At 41.8% G+C, this 18,970-nt stretch overlaps 1 protein-coding gene across 18 annotated transcripts in view; it reads right to left on the bottom strand.

Annotated features, from left to right (window-relative positions):
- Positions 1-18,970, bottom strand: part of LOC310657666 (CD209 antigen-like protein C) — a 123,672-nt gene that overhangs the window by 86,395 nt on the left and 18,307 nt on the right. For 5 of the 18 annotated variants that reach the window (XR_014501852.1, XR_014501853.1, XR_014501854.1 and 2 more), the window contains exons 1-5: positions 16,152-16,262; positions 14,026-14,125; positions 12,008-12,112; positions 6,049-6,159; positions 4,907-5,005 (exon numbers count right to left, since the gene is read on the bottom strand). The exons of 1 other annotated variant lie outside the window; for it this stretch is intronic. Coding sequence is in view for 5 of the 17 variants with exons in the window: in XM_083398698.1 (XP_083254824.1) it covers positions 4,907-5,005; positions 6,049-6,159; positions 12,008-12,098 (301 nt within the window). In the remaining 12 variants the exon portion in view is untranslated. Of the gene's footprint in view, positions 1-695; positions 847-1,454; positions 1,474-2,035; positions 2,172-4,906; positions 5,006-6,048; positions 6,160-12,007; positions 12,113-14,022; positions 14,126-16,151; positions 16,263-18,970 lie in introns of those variants that run through there. 12 more of the 18 variants (XR_014501856.1, XR_014501857.1, XR_014501858.1 and 9 more) reach the window with 9 other exon arrangements.

Genomic DNA, 18,970 nt, shown 5'->3' on the forward strand with positions numbered 1-18,970 from the left:
GAATCAAGGAAGCATCCCAAAGAGGAAATATTGTAGTGAAGGGGAACTTCACCTGCCCTCACCGAGACTGACTACAAATGTCTTCCAGTCATGACACAGTTATAATTTCCAGATAGTGTAAATGACTGTGCCATAGAACAGTTGGTCTTGGAACCACCTAGCAGGACAGTGACCTGTGTGTCAAATACTCCAAATTCTGCATCCATGTTTGATGGTTGGTTCCAGAGACACTGGAATCAATCCAGTTGTGGTATGCTTGATGGAGAGGGATATACCTTGCAAGCTCCTCTAGAGTCATCTCCATGATACTCTCCTGCCAGAAGGTTAGCGTGGTGAGGGAAACATTTTTTTCTAAGCACTCAATACATCTCAAAGAGCAGAGGAAGAATTTACAGAGAATCCAAGAGATAGATGCCTCTGAAGTATCTACACCTCCTCCTCCTCCTCCTCCTCCTTGAAGATCTCCATCCTGACTGCCATTTTCATTCTATTAGAGCTCAGCAGCTCCAAGAAACCTTAGTTAGCCCCAGATGGTAGCAGCTGCTCCCTGCCCCACCCACCCTTGGCTTGACTGATGGAGTTGCTGTCTTGGCTGCATACAGGTAGATGTAACCTTCTTAAATGGATAGTGATGATAAGAACCCTTTGACTCAAGGAGATCCCCTACCTTTTCAATACTCGGCTTTGATGCTCACCTGTTCTTGAATTGTTTCCACAGAAATGAGCTGGGCACCTTCCCTCTCACATTTTTTTTTGAATCTGCCCATGAATCTTGGTCACGAGAAAGGAAATACATTGTCCTTTGATATATAATCCAACCATCATTCAAGTTACCAATAAGGTGGTCTATGAGTCAGGCCAGATATGGAGGAAGAAGAGAAAAAGAAAACAAGATAGGGAATTCAATTTCAGCCTCATATTCAAATTCAAGATAGGGAATTTAATGGGAACAACCTTGTATGCCTGTGCAGATTTCAATTATTTTTGTTAAATTCATTTCTGTCACCGCATGGTAACATATATTCATCTAGGTAGCTCAGAAATCTTAAAACAAGAACAACATTAACTCTTCAACCCATGTTGATGCTGCAGTAAATACCTGGGTGGGCATAGCTGGAACAGGGAGTGCAGTCAAGAACCTCACCTACTTGTTTCCACCTGGATACTTAGGGCAGCATCAGGGCAGACTTGAAGGTTGGGAAGGGGGAGTAGTTGTGTTTATCAAAATTCTCTTTCTCTCTACAAGCTCTCTGTTCAGTTGCAGAGGGGGCAGGAATCTAGTGTGTGTGTTGCTGGCATTGGGCAACTGGGACAGATGAGGGATTCTGCTGGTTTACCACCTGGTCTGCTGCCAAGCAGTCTCCCTGCCTGAGGATGGATCTAGTGGGCTTCCAAATCCAGTGGGCTTCCAAATGGCTCTGGGGGATTTTCCAGCTGATCTGACAGGTGCTCCTGCTGAGCTTTGGCTGATCTCTGGAACATCTGAATAATAATAATAATAATATGCTGCCTGTTGTGGTGGTTGTTGTTGTTGTTGTTAATATGCTGCCCATCTCACTGGGTTGCCCCCAGCCACTCTGGGTGAATTTCAAAAAATAAAAACACAATTGAACACCAACCATTTAAAACTTGCCTGAACAGGGCTGCTTTCAGATGTCTTCTGCGAGTAAGATGGACACAATTGGCCCTGAGTGCCCTTTCAGTTGACCTCTTTTGATTGTCTCTGCAGAGGCGGGGCTCTCATGGGTGAATATAATAAAGGGCAGATCTTTTAGCTGACCTGTTTTGATTGTCTCTATTATAGCAACGAATGACAGTCTTTTCTTTCATAACCATAGAGGCTAAATAAATTCAAAAGCTCAGGAGAGTTGAACTGAATATATCTGATGTTTCCCTAGGGTGGCTGGATGCAAAGGAGAGCAGCACTCTGCTCTGGCTGTTAGAGTTTTCAGCTAGAGGAGGGGCTTTCAGCTGGGGCAGAATCAGGGCAGGTTCCCACTGTACTACAATTCTTCAGCATTGTAAGGTATCTTACCAATTTCTTTTTGCAGTTGATCATTTTTGTTGGCAATATACCGCATATCCTCTGATTTGTTTTGAGCTACAGCAAGTATTCCGAAGTCTAAAAGATTTGAAATAGTTCAAGGCAAAAGAGTATCTGAAATAATAATCTGCAAATATTAAGAAACCATTTTCAAACATTTTCAAACACTTTAGCCTGAAACAAGAAGCAGAACTCAAGGATGGGGTTCTTATGAATATGAGGGCAGACTTGATTCTCTGTGGCTGAGATCACCAATGAAAAGCCTCAGAAGACCCCTGCAGCTGGATCAGACCAAAGACCCATGCAATCCACTATCCTAATTGACAATATGACAAATTGTCATCTCATCTGTGCTCCCAGTTCAACGACGTGGCCCAGGGAGAGAGGGAAAAATAGTGGAAGTGAACAGCTGGCTTCGCAAATGGTGTAATCAGAAACGGTTTGGATTCTTAGATCACGGACTGCAGTTTCTTGAAGATGGACTTCTGGCAAGCGATGGGCTGCACCTCACAATGGTTGGGAGGAATGTTGTTGCCAAAAATCTCAGAAACCTCATCAGGAGGGCTTTAAACTGACTAATGTGGGGGAGGGAGACAGTGCTCTTGAAGGTAGGAGTCTATCAATTGATGCAGATGAACATAGACCAAATGGAGCAAACAGCACGCAGACCTAGTGGTGGGAGGGAAGAAATCCTTAAATAAGAGACATGGGGGAATGATTAATGGACTTCAATGTCTGTACACTAATGCGCAAAGCATGGGAAATAAACAAGATGAGCTTGAGCTCTTGGTACAGCAAACTAAATATGACATAATAGGCATCACTGAAACCTGGTGGGATACGTCCCACGATTGGAATGTAATAATGGAGGAATACAATCTATTTCAGAGAAACAGACCAGACAAGAAAGGAGGAGGAGTGGCATTATATGTCAGGGATGTGTATACCTGTGAAGAGATCCAAGATTTAGAACCTCAAAGCCAAAATGAGAACATTTGGGTCAAAATTAAGGGAGAGAAGAATAACAGTGACATCATTGTGGGAGTTTACTATAGATCCCCAAGCCAAACGGAGGACATAGATGATGCCTTCCTGGAACAGATGGCCAAGCATGCAAAAGGAAGGGAGATAGTAGTAATGGGGGACTTCAATTACCCGGATATTTGTTGGATGTCAAACTCAGCCAAGAGCATAAGGTCAAACAGATTCCTCACTGGCCTTGCAGACAACTTCATTGTTCAGAAAGTGGGAGAAGCAACAAGAGGAACAGCCATTTTAGATCTGGTCCTAACCAATGTTGATGACCTGGTTAGTGGGGTAGAAGTGGAAGGATCATTGGGCGCGAGTGATCATGCTCTTCTGAAGTTTACTATACAGCGGAAAGGAGCAGCCAAGGGAACTGGGCAAAACCAAACAAGATAAATTTTAACAGGGAGAAATGTAAAGTATTGCACTTGGGCAAAAAAAATGAGAAGCACAAATACAAGATGGGTGACACCTGGCTTGAGAGCAGTACATGTGAAAAGGATCTAGGAGTGTTGGTTGACCACAAACTTGACATGAGCCAACAGTGTGATGCGGCAGCTTAAAAAGCCAATGCAATTCTCGGCTGCATCAATAGGAGTATAGCATCTAGATCAAGGGAAGTAATAGTGCCACTGTATTCTGCTCTGGTCAGACCTCACCTGGAGTACTGTGTCCAGTTCTGGGCACCACAGTTCAAGAAGGACACTGACAAACTGGAATGTGTCCAGAGGAGGGCAACTAAAATGGTCAAAGGCCTGGAAACGATGCCTTATGAGGAACGGCTAAGGGAGCTGGGCATGTTTAGCCTGGAGAAGAGGAGGTTAAGGGGTGATATGATAGCCATGTTCAAATATATAAAAGGATGCCACATAGAGGAGGGAGAAAGGTTGTTTTCTGCTGCTCCAGAGAAGTGGACACGGAGCAATGGATCCAAACTACAAGAAAGAAGATTCCACCTAAACATTAGGAAGAACTTCCTGACAGTAAGAGCTGTCCGACAGTGGAATTTGCTGCCAAGGAGTGTGGTGGAGTCTCCTTCTTTGGAGGTCTTTAAGCAGAGGCTTGATAACCATATCTCAGGAGTGCTCTGATGGTGTTTCCTGCTTGGCAGGGGGTTGGACTCGATGGCCCTTGTGGTCTCTTCCAACTCTATGATTCTATGATTCTATGATTCTATTCTCATATTATAAGTGGCTCAAGAAGTATCTCTAATGTTCCCTTCTTATGTCCTCCTTTTCTGCTGGGAATCACAGGGTCACAAAACAATTCCCACCTCGAGTCCCACAGTAAAGCCAAATATACAAAGAATACTTTGCAGTTTTCTATTATGCTTTGTGAGATCTAAGAGAATAGAGGCGCCAAAACGCTTTTTCTGATGAATACTGGGTTGCATTCCACATAATTCTAAGGGGGACATTATGTCAGTGCAGGAATTTCTCCTTGTGCAATGCAATCTTCAGCCCCTTTCCCTTCAATCTGTTCCCCACCCTGCAGAGCAGCTTTGGTGATGGCATGCAGGGAGAAGTGGGGGCAAAGTTCCCTTGTGCTAGTGCTAAAAGCTTGCAGTAGCACAAATCTTACAATAGCACAAACATTGTGAATTACAGTTTGATGGGGAGGGACAGCATTTCTAGTGGGGGGATGTGAGAATCACAACCATCTGCTTTTCTTCCTGCTGAGCAATGAAACCGTGATAAACTCTATTGGGTGATGAGTTTCATTGAATATATGTATTGCTTACACAATATGAATCCCAAAGTGAACTACAGGAATTGACCCCTGCTTAAATTAAACAAGGTCTAGCAAAAGTGAGGATGTGCATAAAGAATTGCTTACCATCCTTGTCTTCATGGATTGTATCAAGCCCAACAACAAAGGTCCGAATCATATCTATTGCCATTTGAAACTCCGCTCTTTTTTTTACTTCCTTTTGATCTAAGGAGGTAGTAGGCAGAAAAGAAATGATTAAATTGTCTGACTATCTGGGGGAGGGGATACTTGGTTTCAAACTGCTTTTAATATTGAATTTAAATTGCTGCCTTGTAATGCAGATAAGAAATAAAATCAACAAAAACATGAATATGACATTTATTATTATTTTCTGCTCTCGGCCCTTGACAGCGGCTGCCCTGCTGATCTGAAGTCCTGTTTCAATTTGGCCTGTTACTTCTGTCATCAGATGGTTTGGCCTTCCTTTGAGAGCTTTGGATTTTTGGTTGTCTAGATAGACCTGTCCTCTTTGTCCTTCAGTCTTGCATTTGCCAGGCTGCCTCATGCTCTGCCACATGCTTTAAATATGCAAATTCTTGGATCATTTGATTCCCTCTCCCCAAGCTTTGCTTACTTTCAAGTGCCCGTTAAAAATGAATTAGGTGTGCAAATAGGTCAAGGGCTCATCTATCCAGTGCTATTTTTCTACAAAAAGAGGTGCTGGAACTCAGCATGAATGCCTCCCTTCTTCTCTTAAAATGGCAACAGCACCCACCTGAGAGGGGCCAGAACAGGGTCCTGATCAATTTCAGCTGAAAAAAGCCCTGCATATATCTAGATATTTAGGTAGACTCTGGACCCACCCACTTTGGCCATGGCCTTATCCTCTGCAGCCTGTTTTCCCCAAGCACTTTCCTTCAGGGGACTGGAGCCCTAGCAGAGGGCAGGCTGGCAAGGATCAGGAATGGGGGCTCTCCCTCAGCAAATGAGGATTAGTTGGGAAAGGAGCAGAGAATGGCAACTGGGAAAGGGAATTGCCCAGGGTGTCCCAAAGACTTATGTTAATCTATGAGTTTGTTCCTAGTGCTGGAACAAAACAGGGCCATTGCTCACAATGGGTGACAGCTGTAACTCCCTCCCTGATATCAAAGAGAGCGGGTGAATGGGGTAAATGGAAACTGGATCCTACCATCTCTTTTTGGAAATGCTATTGGCATTCAAGCAAAGCCCAGGACAGTAGTAGCAAAGTACGCCAATTATGTACTTACATAGCAGGAAAATCAGCAGTGTCAACACAATAAAGAGGATCATCATAAATACGATAACGTATTCACCCGTGGGAGATTTCATGAAGGTTACAAACTTCTGAAAACCAGATGCTTGAAGAAAGAAAATTCTGCTTTAGCCATCGGTAGCCAACATATCATTGCCACCCCAGAAAAAAGGGTTCTCATACACTGTGGTAGCCATTAGCCAGAGACATTCAGTGGTTCAGGGGGTGGGTCCTTGAGATGCTAAGCAGATGGAGGAAGCAAGGCGAGATGCCTTGCTACTTGAGGAAACTTTTCCTTCTTTTTTCTTTTTTAAAATGTTTTAATCTATACTTTTCAAGTTTACAGATTTCATTAGTTTTACAATCATTTTAACATTTCAAAGTTTGACTTCCTCCCCTCTCTTTCTGTGGTTCCTTAAATTTATTGTTAATAGCTTCTGCATATCCCAATTTATTTAACTTGCTCATTTAATTATCTACTTTAAATACCTGTATATACTCTTATGGAACTGCACGTTATTATACCGTATTTTTCGCTCTATAACACGCACCCGACCATAACACGCACGTAGTTTTTAGAGGAGAAAAATCCATAGGCATGTCACCCGTAGGCATTCCCTCCATAACACGCACAGACATTTCTCCTTACTTTCTAGGAGGAAAGAAGTGAGTGTTGTGGTGCAAAAAATATGGTAATAATCCACCTAATGTTTTTATCTGTTTTTATCTGTTTTCGATTTATCTGTAAATATTCAATAAACCATTTCCATTCCTTTATAAAAAGTTTGTTATCTTGATTTCTTATTCTTCCTGTAACTTTTGCCATTTATGCATATTGTTAGTATTGTAATGTCTCATTCTCACATTGCACAATGTTGCAGGTTGCCTTTATTTACTTAATTGATGTATGAGTATGGGAACTATTTAAATGCCTCCTCCCTCTCTCTGCTCTCTCTCTTTGCTCCTCTACTGAAGAAGAGGGATGTGAGTGTCCTCTTGTTGTTTTGTTATTTGCTTTACAAATAAAACCTTTGGTGTTACTATTACAACCACAGTTGCTTCTTCTGCATTCTGCTGTAAAGGACTGAATTTACTATCTGCAAATGGGCATTTAATGCTCACACATATTCCATAAGTATTTGTAGCCGTTTCTCCTTTGCTGAGACTTCTGCTTCTTTCCACTTTGGGGCAAGTAGCATTCTTCCTGCTGTAGTAGCATACATAAATGAATTTCTATATAATTTGGGTAGTTCTGTCCCCATAATTCCCAAAAGAAAAGCTTCAAAAGGCGAAAGATTTATATGATCTGAGGTGAAACATTGGCACCTGATCCTACCGGACTCACCATTTTCCCCTTCACTTCTTACCCCCTTTTCTTCCTAATGCAACACTAATGTCTCAACAAATGAAACTGATCTGTAGAAAGTGTAACTTGAAAAATAAGAGACATTGCTCATACTTTTGTTAACCAAGAAATCTTTAATGAAAGTATATTTGAAAGAAAGAAAGAAAGAAAGAAAGAAAGAAAGAAAGAAAGAAAAAGAAAGAAAAGCGTCTGAGGGTTTTTTACAAAAGTTATTTTGAACATCCTTTTCAATTAATTGTAGATCATTTCCCCGTAAGCTTTAACCTTACTACAAGACCACCACATATGATAATAAGAACCTTCTTTCTTGTTACATTTCCAAGATTTATAAATTTTTGCCAGTGTAGTCACTGTTAGATACCAAACCGTAGCATGCTGTGAATTTTATATCCACACTCCACAATCATTCCCATGCTTCCATGTCTATTTTATGACTGATATCAGTTGCCCAGTGTATCACTGAGGATTTTACTTGCTCATCCTTTTTACTTGCTCATCCAATCTGTTACCTCTGAGGATGTGGACAGGCTGCTTGGATGAGTGAAACCAACCACCTGTCTCCTTGATCCTTGCCCATCCTGGCTCATAAAAGTGAGCCATGAAGGGCTGGGTGATGGGCTCCATGGGGTGGTGAATGCTTCTCTCTGTGAGGGAGCCTTCTCAGACCCACTGAAAGAGGCAGTTATTAAACCACTTCTTTTAAAAAATATATATTTAGACTCCTTAACTTGCATCACATACCACTTTCAATTTGTCTCCTGATTCAGATTGATTTAAAAATAATATCTTAATAGCCCCCCTTTTCTAATATCTGTTATCATTTAATAAATTCTCATTTAGTCTGAATCAGCAATTTTGCTCTGTTCTTAATTTTATAATAATAAAGTTGTGATCTGATAATGTCCTGGGTAAAATCTCTATCTTCTTCACCTTGGTGTACAAATCTCTATCGGTCCATACAGAGTCTGTTTGACTTGCTGAATTATTCTCAGGTAAGTAAAATGTAAATTGTCTGTCCAGTGGGTGTTTCTCTCTCTACATATTAATTAAACTTATGTTTTCTGTCATCTGAAAAAGGCCTTAGGTAGCTTCCCTTCTTTTGTATCGCTTCTTCTTATAGTGCTGTCCTATTTCAGGGAAGCTACATCATTCATATCTACCATCAAAATTATCTTTTCATTCATATATTCAAATAAGATTTCCTCATCTCTTTTAAAAGTCTCATTTTGGTGCATTTACATCTATTAATATTCTTTTTTTTTCTCTACTTGTGATGTTAGCTGTATTATCAGTATTCCTCCTTAAAGGTAAAAGTAAAGGGACCCCTGACCATTAGGTCCAGTCGTAACCGACTCTGGAGTTGCGGCGCTCATCTCGCTTTATTGGCCGAGGGAGCCGGCGTTTGTCCGCAGACAGCTTCCAGGTCATGTGGCCAGCATGACTAAGCTGCTTCTGGTGAACCAGAGCAGTGCACGGAAACACCATTTACCTTCCTGCCTGAGTGGTACCTATTTATCTACTTGCACTTTGTCTTACTCATCTTTAAATAATTGTTCTGGATCTAATTCTGGTTTCTGTACACATTACCACGACTCTTTTCTTTGTACAGTCAGAGGCCACAAAGCCCTTTCCTAAAACTTTAATTGATCAGAATTCTTCTGTGTTTCATGCAATATGTGTTTCCTGAAAACAAATAACATCCAAATTTATTTATTTTTACCACATGTTCAATCCCATGCCTTTTTGTTTTATTATTGAGTCTATTTACATTCCACATTAAGATTATCAATGCCATTTTGTTCTTTATTTATTTATCTCTCTTCTCCTCCTCTGTTGATTTTTCTTCATGTTGTGGCTCCCAACCAAATGCTCTTTCTCCTGCTAATCCTTTTCCTGCTAACTCTTTCTCCAGAATTTATCTGCTTCTGTGGAATCTCTACATCTCTGCTTTCTCCCTTTAAATGTAAAGGAGACTCCCTCAGGGTATTCCCAATGAAAAGCGCTTTTGTTTTATCACGGTGTGTCTTTCAGATATTTGTAATTTGCTCCTTCCCGTAGCAGTCTTATCGGGATTTCTTTCAAAACTATTATTCTCTGGTCATCAAACTGAGATTTTTCTGAAAATGCTTCTGTATTATTCTGTCTTTAAATTGCTTTGAATTGAAAAAAGAAACCCAATCAACTGACATCTTTTTTGCTTTAGCATATCTTGATTTTACACAAAAAGATTTATCCAGTGCCACTTTAACAGTTTCTTCATCCATTTCAATCAAATTGGCAAGTTCTTTTATTATTCTTTCACTTAATTCCACCGCCGTATCTTCTGGCAAATCTCAAAATAAGAATCAAATCTTTTAAAATCAGCCTTCTGTCCTAGTCTCTGTATACCCTCCCCCATCTCTTTTCTCTTTTCTAATGAAATTCTTGTCAAATCAGATTTTGTGTCCCCTTCTACAATTAAACCTTTTCTCTGACTTGGTGTTTTGGTTGGGCCTGGAGGTGTTTTCTTGCCTACTTTAGCCATAGCCATAAATATTTATAAAGTCACAAAAATTCTGCATCCAGAGCTTTAGAGAAATCACAAGTTAATCGAAATTCTTCGCCTGGAATGCTTGTAAAAATAATCACTAGACTCTACTTCTCATTCTCATTCTGAATTCAGTCCCTGCATATTTTTTACATGCAGATCAACACCCGTGTCCGGGGGGGGGGGGGGAGAGACCTCCTCTTTGCCACCCTAGTATGGATGCAACTGTTTTATTGACACTACCTTAAATTCTTTTTCTTGCCTTGTCAAATTGGTCCGGATTCCTTTGTTTGGAGATGTCACTGCTTCAACAGAGGCACAAGAAGCAGCTTGCTGTGGGTCTTCAATTGTGCCATGTGTCTGAGCTCAATCTGGGTTCTTTCTCAGCTACCTACAGAGCTTTGGGAGAATCTAGAGAGTGTATTTTGATACCACTGGATGCTTCAGAACCTGAACTTTTCCTTCAGGCTCTTTTTGAGAAGGTGCTTTGCTGGAGCCCCATTCTTTGATCCTCACAGCAATCAGGCTGCTCAGAGCGAGCAGTCTCTGTCATCCTCCATTATCCGTATCCAGCAGGAAGTCTGGAGGAAACTTTTCTGATAACTAGCAAATAAAAATGCTAGTAGAATTAAAGTAAATTCAGCAGTATATAATTAAGTTGGGAGAAAGTAGGAAATAATTTATATGGAGTAAGTATACTTAAATGGAGTAACTTATATGGAGTAATTAGAATATGCAGTAGTAGGAGGTTAATAATTAGAAGGAACCCTGGAAGGGGGGAAAGGAAGTTGAAGAATAAATGTATTTGGGTGTTTTCTTTTTGTAAATGTGGAAATTTGTATAAGTGTGGCATAGGGCAGGGAGGAGGAGGCAGAGCAAAGAAGGCGATTTTTGCCCTCGCTCGCCCCAGCCCCTTTCCGGCTGCCAGGATACCAGGCAGAGGCTGGGAGGAGTGAAGGCAAAGATCATCCTCACTTGTCCCAGGCCCCTCTCGACTCCTGGACTGCCGGGTGGAGTTTGGGAGGAGAGAAGGTGAAGATCCCCTCTCTTGTCCCAGCCTCCTCTTGACTCTTGGTCTTCTGGGCAGGGGCAGGGGTGGGGCACACAAAGGGTGCCCAGCGATGGTTGGGGATGTGAGCCCCTCAATATTGCAGCTTGTTTGGACCTCTGCCTCAACATGTTTACATGGCTGAAACTCCTTGAACCTCCTATACCCAATGCCCCTGGACAAGATACTCCCTCTGTACACATAATTCTGTTAGGTTTCAGTTACGCCACTGTGCAGTTCTTAGAGTCACAAGACTCTGTTGGCATTCCAGACTGTTGGAAGTCTCACAGGAGACGGGAGACGGACGTTGATGTTACTGGTTTCCTGTTTCTTTGACCTTTTCTTTTCTTCTGTCTCTCACGGAGAGCAGACACATATTCTTTTCTGTCTTGCGTAGTTAGGAATAAAGTAACAATGTAGCATATATTTCTAGCTGCTTCTGCTGCTGTCTGGGTACTCTGTGCAATGGAGTGCATGCCTGAAGTCTCATTCAAAGGCTTAGGTTGTTAATCACCGTCGAAGGAGAGCCTGGATGGGTTCCAAAGATACGTTGGAGGAGTAGCCATCACAGCTGGGTCGTATGAGGCTCCGACAAATTCCACATACAGAAACTTTACTGGGCTGGCCATGGGCCCTGTTTTGATGCTGCTGATGGGGCAGCAGGCTAACTGAGGAGGTGCAGTGCAGCTTGTGTGGTCTACACATCTCTACCCACCCCAGCACCTGCTACCTGAGGCAACTGCCTCATTCTGCCTAATGGTGGAGCCATTCCGGACTGCACACAGTAAAGGAACACAACAGCCAGCAGCCAAGAGTGGGCTGAATCCTGGGGTTTCTATGGGGCTTAGTGGATCTCTGGCACCCAAGTGGCTGCGTAGGCTTCTCTCCACACTCTTCCCTGGCACAACATGTCTGGTTCCACTTTCTACCTGTCTCCCCATCAACTTCCCTTTCCGGTGCATTCCTCTACTTTAAGAGAAACTTCATCCCATATGACTGTGCTGTATACAGACCTTCAGTTCCTGGTTGTTCTTCTCCCGCTGGAGCTGCAGGCTTTGCAGGTGCTGCAGCCTTTGCCGGCTTTGCGGGCGCTGGCTTCCCCATCCTCTCAGTCTTGTCTGTGCAACAACAACAAAGAATCAGACAACAACAAATGGAGAATAAGACTATGAGCACATTAGGTATAGAGCAGCGACAGTCAGTCGGGTCGGGACTGCTGATTCTCTTAGATCTGTCAGCAGCCTTTGACATGGTCGATCATGAACTTTTGGACCACTGCCTTGCCGACATGGGGATTCAGGGCACAGTCTGACAATGACTGCGCTCCTTTATCTCAGGTCAGGGACAGAGGGTGGCACTAGGGAGGGAGTTTTTGCCGCGGCACTCCTTGGTGTGTGGAGTCCCACAGGGCAATCCTTTCCCCAATGCTTTTCAATATCTTTATGTGCCCCCTTGCCTAGATTGTCCGGAGCTTTGGGCTGGGTTGTCATCAATATGTTGATGACACCCAGCTTTATCTTTTGATGGACGGCTGCCCTGACTCAGCCCCGGACACACTGACCAGATGCTTGGAAGCTGTGGCTGGATGGCTGCGTGGGAGCCGGTTGAAGTTAAATCCTTTCAAGACAAAGGTCCTCTGGCTGGGTCGGGACGACATGGGGTTGGGGAGCCAACTCCCATCTTTTGAGGGGGCTCAGTTAGTGCTAGCACCTTCTGTCAAGAGCTTGGGTGTAACCTTCGATGTCTCCCTTTCCATGGAGGTGCAGCTTGCAGCCACAGCAAAGGTGGCATTTTTCCATCTCCGCTGTATTAAGCAGTTGGTCCCTTACCCTTCTTGGCCACAGTGATCCATGCAACGGCCACCTCCAGGCTTGATTATTGTAACTCGCTCTACGAGGTTAAGGCTGCCCTTGAAGCTGACCCAGAAAATCCAGCAGGTTCAGAATGCCTAGGACCAATGTACCTACGGGACCGCCTCACCTGGTATGCCACGCGGAGGACCTTAAGGTCCACAAATGACAACTTTTTTGCAGGTCCCAGGTTGCAAGGTGGTTAGATTGGTTGCAACTAATGCCAGGGCCTTTTCAGTACTGGCCCCGACTTGGTGGAACACTCTGTCACAAGAGACTAGGGCCCTGCGGGACTTGACATCTTTCCGCAGGGCCTGCAAGACAGAGCTGTTCAGCCTGGCCTTTGGTTTGGACTCAGTCTGACCCTTATGTTTCCCTCCCCTTATGGTTTTGATCTACGGGTTACTATTAAAATGAGGCTGCATTTTAAACTTATTTTAACTTTGGGGTTTTTTTGTGTGTGCCCCCCTCATTATGTTTTTATTGTAATTTTACTGGTGTTAGCCACCCTGAGCCCAGCTCTGGCCAGGGAGGGCGGGGTATAAATAAAATTTATTAAAGTGGTACCTCGGGTTGCATATGCTTCAGGTTACATACGCTTCAGGTTACAGACTCCGCTAACCCAGAAATATTACCTCGGATTAGGATGAGAACAAAAATCGTGCTCAGGCGGCGCGGCAGCAGCTGGAGGCCCCATTAGCTAAAGTGGTGCTTCAGGTTAAGAACAGTTTCAGGTTAAGAACAGACCTCCGGAACAAATTAAGTACTTAACCCGAGGTACCACTGTATTATTATTATTATTATTATTATTATTATTATTATTATTATTATTATACAATCCAACATAAAGATGTTGTTGAGTCCAATATAACTGAAACATCTTCCATTTTCTTTTGCTGGATCAATCTCAGTTTTTAAGCCAAAAGGATGTTCCATATGGATTCCAAGGCATTTTTAAAAATTGCTTTAGGTAATACAGCACATTCTCATTTTACATCCTATCCCTCTCCCTTAACTCCTGGACATCTAGCTTACAGGATTCCAGTAAGATGTTCCCCATTAAATAGATAGTGTGGGACCTATGAGGTCTTCAGATGTTCCTGGGTGCCAACTTCCTCCATCACAGGGCCACATCTTCCCCACCCTTAATGGAAGATATATTCATTTAATTATACAACTACCTCCTGGTCATCAGAAAAGATGGAGTACTAGATCCGGTCTCAGTTGGACGCATATAAATCCACTTGAATCTAACAAGACTTTGGAGATCATGTGTTGGTCCTGGAAAAGAAGCAGAGGGAAGCTGTTACCCAGGCTCTCCAGGTGGGCCATTTTGTGTGTGTTTTGCCAAGACGCAGCCTGACATCTGATGCTGTGGCTTCAAGAAAGAAGAGGACTGCTGTAAAAGCAAGTGAATGCTTTCTGTGAATTAAAAAAAAAATCTCAGCTGGCAAAACTTAACCCAAGGAACAGAACTGTTAACCCCTTGCGAGGTTTCCTGCCAAGCATACCCTTTTGAGTTAATATACCTTATGTGCAAATGTTATCTATCAATTTGTTCTGTGCAATCCCTGCCGTCTTTGTTATCTCTTCTCTTAACAGGTGAGCCTTTGCCAGAACGCCTTGTGCCTTTGCTCGAACACCAGCTGATGAGGACCCAGATTGGACCCAGACGCCCAGACATCGCTCCAGCATTGTTGGAAGGGACCCAAGATGCCCAACGCTCACCAGACGCCTGACGCCCGTGAGATGACCACCCTGCCTTCCTGCATCACCCCTGGATACTTTGCACGGCTCAAGAATCCAGCATGGATTGAAAGAGGACATTTTCTCATTTCCTTTCCTTTCCTTTTGCATAACTGATTTTTATAGAAGGTTGCGGAGCCCCTGGATAGCTTTACAACACCCCTCCAGAGGAGGGTATTTGTGTGGGTTGTTCAATCAGAGAAATCATGCCCCGGCCTCCTTTCATTATCTTGCCACCCGGTAGAGCTCCACCCAGAGCCTCCAGAACTTAACTAAAGCCCCCGTTGAACCACAGCACCAACTTGGTAATAACCCTGTGCACGAAAGGCTAGGTTCACCGAATTACTGGCTGGCTTTGTGTCAAAGAGCGCCAGTGACAATTTGACATGTACGTTCCCAGCCCAAACCGTTACACCTGAGTACACGCCAGGAACTTATCTTTTGGCTGCAATCTGACTGCATGCCTGACACACTTGGTGTGGTGACAGCTGACCTAGCAACAGTTGCAGGCAGCTTCCAGCTCCCAAAATTGGGGAAAGACTCAGTGGCCTCTAGAAAGGATAGTGGTCCATTTGGGACAGGCCTGGCGGCTGTCCAAAAACAAACAGGGGGGAATGAAGGAACAGGATACCCAAATCACCCCAGGCTTCAATAATCACCCCAGGCCTCAAAACTGTCCAAAACTCCTTTTGTCTTCTAAAAATCCAAAACAGCTTTTCTCTGCTTGTCTCTGCTTATTCTCACAAGATGCTGTGCATAGGCAAATGTTACTTTTAAAGGCTAATGAATAGGCTCTGTCATTGCCAAGAATACTCAGGCCTGAGAAACGAATCTTATCTCATTCTAGTTGCAACACATCTGAACATGCTGAAAACCCCTTGGCTTCTCACCCCCCCCCCTTTCCTGGGAATAGTCCCAATACAGCTGTCTGTTCATGCTCAGAGGAACTCATGGGGCAGGACTCTGGAAGAAGGAGGGGAAAGGGGGAGGGAACTGGAAAGGGGGATATATGTTTGTGCACATGACTGTGAACTCGTGCATGCTTTTGTGAACTATCACACTTGCTCCTTCTACCGGTTCATGGATGGTAGAAATAAAAAGCTTGTTCTCTGAAACTATTCCTTGAGTGTCTGTTGACTCCCACTTCCCTTTCCCAGGCGCAATATTTTTCCCACCCGAGGGCAAAGCCTCATAAGGCTACATTGTCTAATCCCGTTTCGAAGCCATCTGATCTAGCAGCCCTTGATATGCTAGTAAATGAGTTTTTTCAAGAATTGTATTTTTTGTATCATGATCTGGATCATAATCTGGATCTGGATTTACAACCTGGGACCATGAGTCAGAGCAGGGCACCTGTACGCAGCCCTAGAATATACCACCACTCAGTTTCATTGGATGACCCTGGATTCTAGTATTCAAAAGAGAAAAACTATCTGAAGTTTTATAAAGCTGTTTATCATTTTCCCTCTTAGTGACCTTTTGGCCCTGGAATGAGACCCTGCAAATATCATAGCTTGTAAGGAAAGTGTTCCACCCATCAGACTTATTTCTGTTTAGTTACCTTGGTGTTGTCATGGAACAATCTTTTCTCTCCTTTAATTTCTTCTTAAGGTTGTTTCATCCTCCCACTGGCTAAGAACCACCTCCCTTGTGATGTCAGGCATTCCAGAACTCCTCCCCTTTGGCTATGCCATTTCCTGATTGGCTGCTCATCATAGCCAATCAGCATGCCACATAAAGCATAAACCCAGGAAAATGTTTATTTCAGATATGTTATACTACTTATTTTTTTCCAAAAGTTATTACTGTTTTATTTTTGAACTTAAAAACTTATCTAGAAGTACATCTAATGGCCTTTGTTTTATTCCATTTTTGGAAAGTGTGTCTTTTTCTAATGCCTCTAATTGACCCACCATGTTTGGTGAGAAACTCAAGCACTGCTGTATCCCAGTTTTTATTTTCTCATATGTTCAGGGATATTTCTTTTCTTTTAATAATAATTTTTATTACTTTGCAATTACAATCCAATAATAGCCTCATTATAACAACACCAATTTATAATACAATTACTAATACCTATTGTTCAAATACCTAATTATATAATTTAGATAAAATGGCCCCCGTGTGCTAGAATTTGTCATGGACAAGACTTCCCACAGTCAAGATGAGAAGTCCGTGTGGGTGGGGGGCAGTCAGTCAAAAGAGGCAGAGAAAGACCTGCATTTTTCTTTTCTTTTTTAAAATATTTTTTATTAGTTTTTAGCATACAAAACTTTAAAGACATACCACACAAATTATTATACACATATCCTTATTTGGACTTCCTTCAGCACCTCTGATAATCCTCCGTCTTAATTATTTCTCCTGCAATTCTTAACTTAATATTGCCTTTACATTTTCTAACAAATCATTTCTCCCTTTCCATTTTTACAATATTTCTTAAATTACTCCTCACAGAATTTCTTGTAATCCTACAAACGTAATCTGATCGTCACAGATACTTTTCAAATACTCCATAAATTTAGTCCAGTCTTCGGTAAACCTCTGGTCCCGTCGGTCTCCGATCCTTCCTGTTAGCTTGTCTAGTTCTGTGTAGTCCATTAGTTTCATCCTCCATTCTTCTAACGTTGGTAATTCTTCTTGCTTCCATTTTTGGGCCAATAATATTCTTGCTGCGTTTACTGCATATAAAAAAAGCTTACAGTCTTTCCTGTTTATATCATTTCCAACTATACCCAAGAGAAATGATTCTGGTTTCCTAATAAAAGTATATTTCAACATTTTTTTTCAACTCATTATATATCATCTCCCAGAAGCATTTCACCTTTTTACATTCCCACCACATATGATAAAATGATCCTTCTTTTTCTTTACATTTCCAACATTTGTTACTAACTTTACACATTTTTGCTAACTTTACTGGTGTGATGTACCATCTGTACATCATCTTCATGACATTTTCTTTTAGTGCATTGCATGCAGTAAATCTCAGACCCTCTTTCCATAATTTGACCCATTCATTTAACTGTATATTATATCCAAAGTCTTTTGCCCAATGAATCATAAATGATTTTACCTCCTTGTCTCTCAAGTGCCATTCAAGCAGTAATTTGTACATTTTGGACAGAATTTTAAAATCATTATTCAATATTTCTTGTTGAAACCTCAATTCTTTTTCACAAAAGCCCTTTTCTTTAATATCTTGTTTAAATACTTCATTGATCTGATGATAATGTAGCCAAGCATTAACATACTCTTTCACTTCCTCATATGGTTTCAATTTCCATTTTCCTCCATCTCTAATTACCAATTTCCCATATGTTATCCACTTTCCGCTCATATTGACCTTTTTTACACACATCATTTCTAATGGAGACAACCAATGTGGTGTTTTTTGTTCCAGTAGGTTTTTATACCTATCCCAAATTTCAATAAGAGATCTTCGAAATATGTGGGTTCCAAATCCTTTATTGACCTTTTTTTACCATACCATAAATATGCATTCCAACCAAATCTATTATCATGGCCTGCTAAATCCAACAATTCTGTATTTTCCAATTTCATCCACTCCTTCAACCAACAGAGGCACGATGCTTCATAATATAATTTCAAGTCCGGCAGGGCAAAGCCTCCTCTTTCCTTTGCATCTGTTAATAACTTATATTGTATTCTCGGCTTCTTACCCTGCCAGATATATCTTGAAATTATCTTCTGCCACTCTTTAAATATTGCTGCCCCTTTGATTATGGAATTGTCTGAAACAGAAATAACATCTTTGGTAGCATGTTCATCTTTATTGCTGATATCCTTCCCCAAAATGATAGTTTCAACCTTCCCCATACCTCTAGATCCCTTTTAACATTATTCCACATTGGTGTATAATTATTTTGAAACAGATCAATATTTTTAGGAGTTAACCAAATTTCTAAGTATTTAACTTTTTTAACCACTTCTATACCTATCTGTTGTTGCAATGTTTCAACCAATTCCTGTTCCATGTTTTTAACCATTATCTTAGTTTTCCTTTTATTCAGTTTAAAACCCGCCACTTGACCGAACTGCTCTATCTCCTCAATTACTTCATTGATAGTTCTTCGTGGTTCTTCAATTGTTAATACCAAGTCATCGGCGAAGGCTTTTACCTTATATTCATTCCGACCGACTGTAACACCCTTTATCCGCTCATTTTTCCTTATCGACCTTAGAAGTACTTCCAGTACCGATATGAATAATAATGGAGAAAGGGGAATCCTTGTCTTGTGCCTTTAGCAATTACAAAATTTTCTGTTGTTATATTATTTACAATCAATTTTGCTTTCTGATCAGTATATATAGCTTTTAAACCATTTAAGAAGAATTGACCCATATCCATAAGTTCCA

This window comes from Podarcis tiliguerta (assembly GCF_965153285.1).
Source record: "Podarcis tiliguerta genome assembly, chromosome: 9".
Classification (NCBI taxonomy): domain Eukaryota; kingdom Metazoa; phylum Chordata; class Lepidosauria; order Squamata; family Lacertidae; genus Podarcis; species Podarcis tiliguerta.